The sequence below is a fragment of the Zosterops lateralis genome (assembly GCF_965231275.1).
Source record: "Zosterops lateralis genome assembly, chromosome: 2".
Taxonomy (NCBI): domain Eukaryota; kingdom Metazoa; phylum Chordata; class Aves; order Passeriformes; family Zosteropidae; genus Zosterops; species Zosterops lateralis.
In genome coordinates this window covers 57,105,384-57,118,083 of record NC_139763.1, presented here as the reverse complement: position 1 = coordinate 57,118,083, position 12,700 = coordinate 57,105,384, and the positions used below count along the sequence as shown (strand labels likewise).

At 35.7% G+C, this 12,700-nt stretch overlaps 1 protein-coding gene across 3 annotated transcripts in view; it reads left to right on the top strand.

Moving 5' to 3' along the window:
* The window catches only part of TDRD3 (tudor domain containing 3), a 96,762-nt gene that overhangs the window by 38,252 nt on the left and 45,810 nt on the right, over positions 1-12,700 (top strand). For all 3 annotated transcript variants that reach the window (XM_083854572.1, XM_083854571.1, XM_083854570.1), the window contains exons 2-4: positions 3,726-3,810; positions 7,506-7,571; positions 10,841-11,001. In XM_083854572.1, coding sequence (XP_083710698.1) covers positions 3,726-3,810; positions 7,506-7,571; positions 10,841-11,001 — 312 coding nt within the window. The remainder of the gene's footprint in view (positions 1-3,725; positions 3,811-7,505; positions 7,572-10,840; positions 11,002-12,700) is intronic.

The window sequence follows — 12,700 nt, the reverse complement described above, 5'->3', positions numbered from 1 at the left end:
ATTTGTAAAGGAAGGTTGGGGATGACGCTTGGAGTGGAGGTGTGGAGAGCAAGAATTGTCAGATGCTGCTTGTACAGCACAGTCTTGGCAACTGGGGGACTCATGGACTTCCAGCAGTCTGATCTGGTTCATGGGTGGTTTGGGATTGCTTCCTACAACTCGGCAATAGGAAATGTGTTAGATTAATGTAATAGGATCACACTGTAGGTCACCTTTTGTTATCTAAGTTCATGGCATTTTGAAAATGGTCAGAACAGGTCATGCAGATGATGTGAGGCACTTGAGTGAATAAAATAGAGACATAGTGCTACATGGTTGTTCTCTTTGACTCCAGAGCAGGTTTTTACTGTCTTTGGTTTTGTTCAGGGTCAGATTTGTTTTTTTCTTCCCTGATCTAATACAGAGAATGAAGAATTGAGTGGCCTTATGCTGTAAAGGCCCTGCCTTCAGCATATTGCATGCCCTCATTAAGAGCAGATAGAGAAAGGGACTCTGATTCCTTCAGAGTCTGGAAAAAGCTCAGATTTAATAATCCTTATGTTGTGAGGCAAAGGATTATGCCGTCTGAAGAGGTAGTTTTGTCTATTGTAACTCCCTTTTCATACTTGAGCAAGGTAGATGCATTTTTTTCTGTATAAATACAATTATTTTAAAATAAATACTTATTTCTATTTTCTTAAATAATTTGTGGGCCTGTAGAAGGAATACTCAAAGCTAAAACTTTAATAGTTCTTATAGGAGACTGTACAAAGGAGAAAATAAAATAATTTATTTAAAGTAAGTTTCTGTAAGTTTGTTTAGAAAATATAAACGTGTTTTGAGTAGTCATTGCTATACGAAGTAGTCTGTATAAGAATGTTATTAATGGCAAAATGGAGAAGACTGACTTGGTATACACTGGTTTCAAGCTTCTGTTGAAGCAGGAGAAATCTGTGCTTTGGCTGAGTCTGGTGTACAATGTCTCCTGGTTGCAGTTTGCTTCCTGTCAGTTTCTGACCATATTTTACTGAATCTGTAATTTTGCATCCTGTTGCACAGAAGCAGCACCTGACACATTACTGGAAAGCTCTTGTGTTTTTTTCTGTTGAAGTTCTTTAGCAAAATTCTGCTAACAGAATTGTTGATTTTTTTTTCTTGAAAGTAATTTTAATCCTGATCTTTTGCATTTACCTAATTTATACTTTCATGTCATGATCATCTATAAAAATCAAGTCAACCAACCCCAAACTATAAAATAACCCCCCAACACTGATATTCACAGATTTTGGTTTTTTTGAACACTTTAAAAATAACCAAGTCAATCAGGTTTTTGCTTAAAAGCTTTGATGTTCACTCAGATCAGCCTTCCAGATGTCCCCAGTGGTATTTCATGGTTGGCAGAGATTTTGGTCAGATAGGCAGTAGTTTTGCTAAGTGCTGTTGCTTAAATTAACACAAGTCAAAAATTAGTAGTCTTCTCCAGCGAGTTTCTCTTTATCCTTCTGTCTCAAAAGCTTTTCTAAATAACAAGACAAACTTACCTGAAAATTCATATATAAATTTATATATAAAAAGTTATGAACTGAAAATTTTGACTAAACCAGAGTGCTATTTTAACAGCTGTGATTCAGTCTTCATTTTGAGGTGTGAAAGTAAAACATGACTCAGCAGTGAATTTTATAACAGCAGAATTAATCTTGTCCTATATAGAGAAAGTTTAATCGTAGGTCAAATTCTTGATTATTCATTCTTTAAAAATGTTTATTTCTTTGCTGGAAAATGGTAGCACTTATGTTGAAGTACTTGGCTTAAACAGCTGTAAGAGAACTGCAGTCCCTCTAGCTTTAGTAGAATGAAGAATGACTTCATTTGCATTTGGAGCAGAAAAAGAAGAATCCTTCCTTGACTTCGCCAACAGTCTAAAACTCAGCTTATGGATTCTGTACTCCCCCAGCCCCTGCTGTTCAGCTTATGTTCAGTGTTACACTGAAGGCGGCAGAAGGTAAACTTGTAGAGTTTATGATACTGCTCTTTCTAGGAAGTCTGTTGGTGTAATTAAGGCACAGTTGAAGCCTCGAGAGCAGGATAGTCTGTTGGGTGTATCTGTTTCCCCTGGCACAGAGTGGGAATGCTGTTCTGCTTTACCTTCTGACTCCAGCTAATGAGATCTGCTAATTCACAGGAGGTGCATAAATCTTCCCATATCATAGTACTGAAGCTTAGAGTTACTCAGCTGGGAAATCCTGTATTCCCATGCAAACCAACATGTCTTGCTACCTTATTCTTCTCAAGCATCTGTCTTTTATTAAAAAAATAGGATTGTTTCTTCTTATGCTTCTATTTTTTTTTTCCCATCTAAATTATTTCTCTATTGGCTTTTCTTCTTTTTGGTGATGGTGGGATAGAAACTGGATTTGCTAGACGTGAACAGATAAATCCGATCAAGTGTCTGGGTTAGAGCACAGCTGGGAGCAGTAATTAGTCTGGGAGCACTGGCAGGACTGGAAAGGGCAATGTTGAAGTTACCAGGGCTGGAGTCAAAAAGGTCTGTCAAGGGTACTTCCCTTCAAGTATTTTGCCTTGTTTGTATGTTACACTGTGCATGTTATTTTCTTCAAAAAGAAGTATTTCTTGAAGCACCCAAGAATATTTATTTTTAGTATTTTTTAGTAGATATTACTCTTTGTTTCTTAAATCATTCTTTTTATTATTTGGGAAATGGTGATATCTTGGTGAGTAGTTATTTAAATGTTGAGGAAGAATTGTGTTTCAGACTGGGTTTCTATCAATTATTTAATGGTTGCTGTGATGTATTTGAATACAATGAGCTGTGCAGAAGAAGGCAGGTTGCCAGCTACATAAAATTGAAAACTGGAACTGCAAATGTGTTAGAGTAGGCAAAATGAACAACAAATGTCACAATTTCTAATCACTCAAGTTAAAATTATCCTTTTTTGAAGGGTTTTTTGAAGGTTAGAATAGATTAGCCCTTTAAAATGGATTCAGGTGATCAATTCAAAACTTAGTGTTCAGATGAACAAGTTTATTGTATACTTACAGAATTTTACACTACCACCATCAGTGTCACAAACTCTTTTTCCAAATGTGGTTGTGGAGGAGAATTTTTTATTCTTATTTAAGAGTTTTCACTATATTTGACTATTCCTACACTGTAATACACTTTCATTTTTACCAGTTTCTTTGTAGCACAGGCAGCCAAAATACATTTTATAGGATTTTTTTTTAATAAGATGGCGGCGTTGTGTGCCCCAGCTCTTGAGGGAGTAACTGTACAGCCTTGCTCTTCACAAATAGATGTGGTTGTGCTTTGAGCAGGATGGGACTTGGTTGTTTTGGCTTGATTTGTTGTTTTCTTTTTTTCCTTGTAAATGCATGAGTGAAAATATGCTTCTTCCATCAAATAAAAGTCAAAGGGTTGATTTTGAAACCAGGTTCCTGTAATTCAGGGGTTGGGCATGAGGAGCACAGTGTTTACCCTGTTTGTGATGGCTCTGATTACTTTGTAAGTGCAACTTTTTTTCTTGTTTGCATTTTTAAAAATTTTCTTCTCTTTAGAAATTATGAAAGAAGATTGGAAACTGATTAAGTAATTTTTCAATTATTTTTGCATCTGTGCTTCACCAGTACAAAAGATAGGAACTAAAGACAGTCTCATAGATGGAAGAAATGTTTATCTCATTGATACTTCATGTGATATTCTAATTTTTTTTTCTTTTCTTTAACAGGTATCTTTCAGATGAAGGAATTGAAGCTTGCTTAAGTTCATCTGAAAAAGTTAACACGAATGATATTATCCTAGTTGCTCTTAATGTAAGTTATGGTAGTGAAATTTTTTTTTTTTTTTTTTTTTTTTTTCTGAGAAATTGTGCTAAAAATGATAGATCTAATGTCTCAAGTTTGTGTGTTTAAGTGTACTATTGTCTGTGTGACTTGTGTAAAGGACAGATTACTTACCTCTCTCCTTGCCTGTATGAATTGTTAGTTATATTTGTAAAGAGCATCTATTCCAAACTGCAAAACCTGTAGGAAAAAAAATGAACAGATTTAGCACTAGGAAAATATTTTTTTGTTAATGAAATGTAAAACTGAAGTCAAATTACAAGCAGTAATACAACCAGAAGTGTTATGTAATGATGTGAGTATGAAATTTTAGTGCAAGTTGGTTGGGATGAATAAAACACCCTTACTTTGACTTCTGGACATGATACTCCTTAAAGCACATTCAGACTACATATCCAGTGTTGTCTACATATTTATGTAACTAAAACCTGTTTTTTTTCTTTACTGTTGAAATCTAGATTAGTAATCATAATTTTGGCAAAAAATTAACAAGGAATATACGAGGTAGAGCAACATCTTTGAAGAAATAAACCGTATTTTTAAGGATATGAGAAAAGTGTGCATGTGAATCCCTGATTTTTAGAATTCTGTTATATACCTTGTTGGTAAACATTAATAAGTCTGCTGCGTTTCTTAATTCATGTATTTGTTATTTTATTTTAACATATTTTATCAAATCCATACTCAGATGTTTTATATGGTTTAATATAAACTTGGTAATAACTATATGTATTTTCAAGGGAGAAAAAAATTTAGTCAAGTGCTTAAGAGAAAAGTATTTTTCCTTGATGAAATTAGGAATAATAAAATAATAAATTTATATGAGAGTTGTTGGGGATTATTTTGTCCACCCTCAAGATTGAACCACTAGATGTTTTTAGATGGTACTCTGAAAGTGTCCCCTCTGCTCCTTCACTTATTCTTTAAAGCATGTGTTCAGTCACTCATATATGCAGGCACGAGTTCATGTAAGGAATATGAAAAGAACTAAAAGTAAAATGATGATACAAACGATGTCATACAAAACATGCAGAAGGCGAACATTTGATTTCTGGACCAGAGCAGCATGCCCATATATTTGAGAATGCATTGCTGCTTTATACAAAACCCAAATAAAATACTTGTGAGTTGCTGGATATTTCCCTGCATGTAATCATGTGCTGGAACAAGTACTGACATGGTCGTTTGTGCCTGTGTTGTTATTTCAGGTTTGTTTGATAGACAATAAAAATAAACCAGAAATGTTGCACAAGTACTCCAAAGTGGGAATTAATGGCCTATCACTTTTTATCATTAAGTCAGTTGTTTGTGTGCCCAGAAGATTAACCTGTCTGTTGAGTAAGTAGAGAGTAGCAGTGTGTCTTTAATGGCAGGATAACAGTGAATTTATATTCCACTTCTTATAAATTCTTCCTTGACTGCTAGAGGTATGTTTCAGGCAGAAGAAATCAAAAACTCAGCTGGCCTTTTTTTACCTTTTTTGAGTGTGTGTGTGTGAATTGCTTAGATAAGTATGAAGTAGACATAAATGTATCTTCAGCCCTTCATAAAAAAATGTTTTTGTCTAAGAACTTAAAAAGAATTTGTAAAAGTTTTGTCCCCTTCCTGCTGCTCTGATTGCAAAGCTGGAGGCAAGGGCAAGTCCTGGCTGAGCAACTCAGTGACTTTCTGTGATGGGTTGCCTGCATCAGTGGACAAGGGAAGGGCTACACATGTCATTTGTCTTGATTTCTGTAAAGCCTTTGACAGAGTCCCTGAGAATATCTTTCTAAACTGAAGAAATATGGATTTAATGAATGGACTGCTAAAAATATAAGAAAGTACTTGGACAGTCCCATCCAGAGAGTAGTGGTCAGTAGCTCAGAATCCCAATGGACATCAGTGATGCCTGGTATCCTTCAGAGGTCTGTACTGGGACCAGTCTCACTAAATATCTTCATTAATGACACACATGAAGGGACCAAGGACACCCTCAGCAAATTTGCAGATGACACCAAGCTGAGCAGTGAATTTGACACACCTGAAGGATGCCATCCAGAGGGACCTGGACCAGCTCAAGCTGTGGGTGCATGGGAATCTCCTGAGGTTTAACAAGACCAAGTGCAAGGTGCTGCACCTGGGTCAAGGCAATCCCTGGTATCAACACAGGCTGGGGAATGATGGAGAGCAGCCCTGCTGAGGACTTGGGGGTGCTGGTGGATGAGGGGCTGGATGTGACCCAGCCATGGCACTCACAGCCTAAAAAGCCAAATGTGTCCTGAGCTGCATCCACAGCAGTGTGGGCAGCAGGGCCAGGGAGGGGATTCTGCTCCTCTGCTCCCCTCTGGTGGGACCCCACTTGCAGGGCTGCACCAAGCTCTGGGGTCCTCAGTGCAGGAAGAACATGGACCTGTTGAAACAAGTCCAGAGGAAGGACACCAAGATGATCAGAGAGATGGAGAAGCTCTCCTGTGAGGAAAAGCTGGGAGGATTGGGATGGTTTGCCCTGGAAAAGAGAAGATTTACGGGTGACCCGATTGTGGCGTTCCAGTGCCTGAAGGAAGCTTATGAGAAAGTTGGAGGGAGAGACTTTTTACGAGACAGTGGTGAAAAGACATGGGGGAATGGTTTCAGTCTGAGAGTAGGTTTAGGCTAGATATTAGGGGGAAATTCTTTACTGTGTGGGTGGTGAGGCACTGGAACAGATTGCTCAGAGAAGTCATGGATGCCACATCTCTGGAAGTGTTTAAGGGTGGGTTGGATGGACTCTGACAATATGGTCTTAGTGCAAAGTGTACCCTGCCCATAGAAGATGAGTTGGAACTAAATGTTCTTTAAGGTCCCTCTCAACCCAAACCATTCTATGGTGATTCTATGATATGGAACACACAGGAACAGTTTATAGGAGCCTGTGTGCTATTCAGAGACACACAACTCACAGATGAGTTTCCTCAGATGTGCTCAGATGAAAAACTGAATGCCCTTCCTCATCATTACCTGACTGTCTTGTGCAACAGAGAGGATTGGGCATTTATTCCCTCTATAGATACTCAGTAAAAGTACATTCTTATGATGGTTTTTTTTTATTTGTAATGTACCAGTATTTCTCACTGAAAACCAGAATAAATTGTTTACAATATTTTAGATACTAAAATACAGTCCTGCTCAGTTCTAGATCAGGGTGCCAGAACAGTAGGCCGTTGACATAAATTAATGGCAAAATATTGTTCAGGTTTCTGTAGTAATTATATTTAGAGATTTTCTTTTGAAAGAGTTGTTTATGATCATAATAAGTAAAGATTTATGCATGTAAAAAAGACACAAACTAAAAATACCTTTCTCTGAGTGCCAGATGGAGAGCAAAAATAAGATGTTTCACCTCTATTAAACCTCACAGTTATGTTTAACTATTAAACATTGCATAGTCATTTGGTTTTGTCTGTTTTAAGAACATTTTAATCAGCTTTGAAAATGTACTTAAAACAAGAATATAATTTAAAAAGCAAAAGGATTTCTTTTGTAAACTCTTGAGCTGTTGAATTTTTTATCACATACAGGAATGGAATTCTGTAATAGTTGTCATTATGGAAAAATACTATTATTTTTCCTATTTTATGGGAGTTTTTTTTGGTTTTTAAAGTGCGTATTTTAAGTTAATATATTCTTTTCTTCTGTAATCACTTCAGACAGATTTAAGAACGATTGGTAAGAAATTCCTCCCCAGTGACATCAATGGTGGAAAGGTGGAAAAGGTAGGCAATATTTTTGCTTCACTGTTCTGTAGTTTGTGATTTCTGTTTGTGATTTCTATGGCACATTAGTCTGGCTTTGTCGTTACTTTACATACAAAACCCCCTGATGTTTGAATATATTATAGTGTAAATATGTGAACGTAAGCTCAGTAAAAGAGGACTTTTTAATTTTTATTTCACAACTTTGAAATGCTTAAATAAAAATCTGAACAGTCCTGGCAACTTTAATTTGTTGCTGAAAAATCACTTTACTTGTTTGGTTTTGACATTGTATCAGAATTTCATTTTTTTCCCCTCATTATCTTGAGAGGGCAACAAAGCAGGTCAGAAATAAATCGAAGTAGCTGTTTGATTCTGATATACACGGTGATACAAGTTAATGCTGTGTTACTTGTCTACTGACATCCGTGGCTATAGCTGTGCACTTTATGTAATTTTCCTATGGCTGTGTATCCTACAGGTTATGTGGATAAAACATGTTAGATAATATAGCACACTCTGTGCTAGAGAAGAGTATTATACATGAAACTTGGGAGTGCTAGATTTTAATGCATGTTGTGTGTTTAGGTAAAAATGAAGCTTGTCCCTTTCTGTATACCCTTCCTGTCATGCCATTCAGAGAGTGGATAAACGAAGGAATTTTATTTTAAACCTAGCAGTGGTTCTCACTTCAATTCTTTATCACTTACTTTAAATATTGACAGCCTATTGCTGATGTGAAAGTTCTGGGGAAACGTATTTCTTTACTGTTGAAATTCAGATAGTGGTAGGTTAAGGTGAATTTGTTTTAAGAAAGAGAGATTGATTGATGACAGAGGCTATTAAGAGCTGTTTGGATTTGTTTATTCTGTTGTCTAAATGGAGTGGTCACTTCTGGAATCTCAGACTTCTACAGGAAAAAACCACAAACATTATTGCCGTTTATGCAAAGCGCACTTGAGAGAGAGTCCGTTGCAGGGTCATAGATTTTAACTATGCAGCATATTACTTAGCTTACTAACTTTATAGGAAGAGTTTTATTAACTTTATCTGTATTCACAGATCTTTAAAAAATTATTCTAAAAACCCCCAAACCAGACACTTGCAAACCATTTCCTGGAGGGTGATAATCCTTCAGGTTTTGGAAAGAATTGCTCAGAGAAAAACCTGCTTGAGAAGGACTCCTATTTATAATTTTAGCTCAAGCTGTTAGATAGTATGCCGAATCCTTGCTTTCTCACTTGTAATTTCCTTTTTTTGAGTAACATAAAGCAAATCTGACTTCTTAATCACTGCTGTTGTTTAGCTTTCAGTATTTGCAAATGCATTATGGTATAGAGTTATGTATTTACAAAAAAGAATATTTGCTTTATGGGAGAGGAACAACTTCATAGTATAATTGCTCTGTAGAAAGTAATAATAGGTTGTTCAGAAATATTTCAGTCAAAAATAGAAATTGTGTGCTATGATTGTTCCTCTAAGCCAAGACTGATATCAGTATTATTTATCTATATCTTGAGAACCTATGAAGTATTTCCATCTTGCATAGAAAATAACTTTATTTATTTAAAAAACAACCGTTTATGCAACTATTTGCCTATTACAATAGGCAAATAGTTGCATAAAAGCTGGGAGAGTCCTAGTATGAAACATGGGTATTTGACCATTATAGATGGTTATCAACTTCAATCATTGATACACAGTTATCTCATTCACTCATTTAATATCTGTGTTTTGTATGGGTTTAAAATAAAATCAATATTACCAGCATTAACCACAAGATGGCCACATTTGCATAGGATTTGGGAAAACTGAATCTTCCCGTTTCTATCTAGATGACTATATACCATAAAGATACCTTAAGTATTTTTGAAGAAATTAAAATGCAAAGAAGACTATAAAGTTACAATGTATAATTTAATAGCTGTTACATTTAAAGTGTTACTGGGTTGTTTTTTTTTTTTTGAGAACTTCTGTCATTATGATGGAAACATTAACTGCAGAAGAAGCATTCAGAAAGGATTTAAGTTGTGATCTCAGAGTTACATTCTGAGTGCTGGCAAATTGATGGTAAGCAGTTGAAAACATAAGGTGCCAGCAATTTATTCCTGGCAAAGGGTACTCATATGCTACCCAATTGCTGTTTAATTTTTTTTTTTTTTTTTTTTTTTTTAATTGTGGATTTTTGTTCCCTACTGCCTTTTTTTTTTTTTTTTTTTTTTTTTTTTTTTTTTTTTTTTTTTAACAAAATGATCAGATTTGCTGTTCACATTAAAACTGGTCTGCATCTAAAAAGGCCTCTTTCAGTGAGAGTGATTGCTACATCAGATCTACTGCTGTAATAGTAAAGCTACTGTGCTCCTGTTCTCTTATTTATTAATTTCTCTTCTTTTTATGTATACTTAACTACTGGTTATCTGCTCTCAGATTGTGTTCTTCTGGCTACGTATTCTGTTTCTTCAAGGTTAGAAGCTGGTGAACTGAGCACTTCTTCATGTTTTTGCTGTCATTTAGGAGCTAGGGATCAGTTGAGCAGACACAGACAATTTTTTTTTCAGAGAAGTTAAAATGGCTTAGCTATAGCTGAAATGTGATAAATGGTTTAGGTGGCTTGGGCTTAGGTTTTTCAGGGGCATTTATTTTGCTTTATTTTGATGGCTTTCTTGTTTGTGGTGGTTTGTTTGTTTTTGTTTGGTTGGTTTTTGTTTGGCTTTTTTTTAGTTATGTTCATTTTTTGTAACATAGATTGTGGTGTGTGTTGTAGGGTATCCATTTCTATGTAATCAATAGACAAGTGATGTCCCTTCAGTTTGTTATATTTGATTGGACCATTGTTCAAGAATCTATGTTTCTAATTGGTGTTTACAAAGCAGTTGTGCTAGAAATTTCTTCTTGATCCAAACAGATAGTCTTCTAAGCTGTAGGTTTTCTTTTGTTCTTTAGAAGGCAAGTTGTCAGTGACACCCTGCAATGAAATCTTGTCTGGACTCTATACTATGTTTGAAGTGACAGTATCTGTGTTTTTGTTTGTTTGCCTCCTCAACTGTTTTCATTCACTTTTATTTTATAATAGATATCTCAGAGATGTGTGAACCATCACAACTGTTTCTCTGAAAAAGCCATTTTTGTCATGCTTTAGAACACAGACTACATGAGTGATAGAAATTCAACATGACTGCCTGATAAAATTACATTTTTCTTTGCCTGGGGGCATCTGTTAGTGTCTAGATATTGCAGTGTGTTTGCTTAACAGTGCTAACAATCTTGTCTTTTCTGTTTGACTTATCTAGCTGGAAGGGCCATGTGTCCTGCAAATACAGAAAATTCGCAATGTTGCTGCACCAAAGGATAATGAAGAATCTCAGGCTGCTCCCAGAATGTTACGTTTACAGATGACTGATGGACACACAAGCTGCACGGCTATAGAATACAGTAGCATGTCAAAAATAAGGTGACCAACTTTCTTTCAACTTTCTTTTCCATGTTTTCCTTTGATACTTAAATGTCCTTGAAATAATAGAAATGTCCGTAGTAATTTATGAAAAAAATTGCTTGACAAAAGAAGCTTCCTTCTTGGATTTCTATATAAAGGAGAAATTTAAAGTCAGCATGCAAAGGTATATATGAATGTAATTTACAGTTCTGTTTTTGCTGAACTACATAATGGAAGAAAGTGGATTTTTGTGGCCATCTACTGAGTTGTAGTTTCACAACACACAGCATTTTGGGGATGTGTGCAAACTTGAGCCAAATTCCCAAATTTCAGTAGTAGCAGATCTTTTGCCTTACCTCTCTGTAGCCACAGGAATGCCACAGGCTTGACACTCCTAAGCCAGTGGAACTAAAGCTAGCTTCACCATGGGCAGGCCTTTAACTTAGATATTTCTTCAGTTAAAAGTGAAGGATAAGAGAGCTGATTACTGCTGAACGTGGGGATGTTTTGTGTGTTTGGTTATGGATGTGCTAAGTACCAATCTCTGGTCTTTCGTCTCCTGAGTCATGGTGTGCTCTGCAGTCTTCTAGTTCAGATAACCTTGGTTTAAAAACCCCTTCTTCTTCTGTCTTTCTCTGATAGTTGTAACAGTTAGATGTAGATAAATACTTAATTTTTAAATATCGTCTTTTACTGTTAAACTGTTCCTTCTGAGCAGGAGCCAGTTTGCAGTTTAGAGTGATGCTGTCAGAACATTTAATGATATTTTAAATTTAGCTTGAGCCAGCAGAACTTGGAATATCATATTCCAATGCAAATATAAAGAGAGCAATAAAGGAAGGCAAACAGACTCCTGTGTAAGTAGTTTCTAGATCACAACATGTTTAAGGACGAACATCCAGTACAAGACATAATTTGAAAGTTTTTTGATAAAATCTCAAAAATGTTAGCGAACTCATCATTCTAGTAATGTTGTGAGCTCTTCTTTTTACATAACATTTAAAGATTTAATTTGTGTTATATGTTATTGTTTCAGGTTTGATGTTGGGTTATTAAACCACAATAATATGCTATTTCAGTACCTAGTGTTACTTTAAATAAATAAAAATCACAATTTTCTTTTAAATTATAGGTTTTTCATGACTATGGCTTCCCTTTCCCCTTATCTAATTTTAATTTTTTTTTCTCTGTATTTCTTTCATGTCTGTTTTTTATTCTCATTTTCTTTGCCTTTATCAGAGCAATCCAAAAATCCATTAACATTGCTAAGGTTAAATGCCACTGGTACTGTAATTGGCTGACTCCACTATGAATTTTCCTCACCATGTGGTATGGGCCTGTGATTGCACCAGTAGCTTTAGCATATTTTAAAGAGATTATTGTCTCTCAGTTGAAAGGTTTTAACTGGCTGTGTCTTGTTTCTCACAAGAAGGAGCCATTTCCAGATTGCGCTGCATGTCAGATGGTTCAGTTACCTGTTGGAAATACATGCTTTTTATGCTTCTGCTGTTGCTTTTCCTAGGATAGGTTAATGTGAAAAGAAGATTAAGTGGCTCCATGTGGGAGCTGATGACAGAAAGTATTCATATGTTTTTAAATTATAGAGTAGTGAGAGAAGAAGCACTATGAGATGCATTATTTCTTATATTTATTATATAAAGTACTGTCTAGTCCTAGCTCTTAGCAATGTGTAGAAAAGTTCCTTTCTAACCACTCT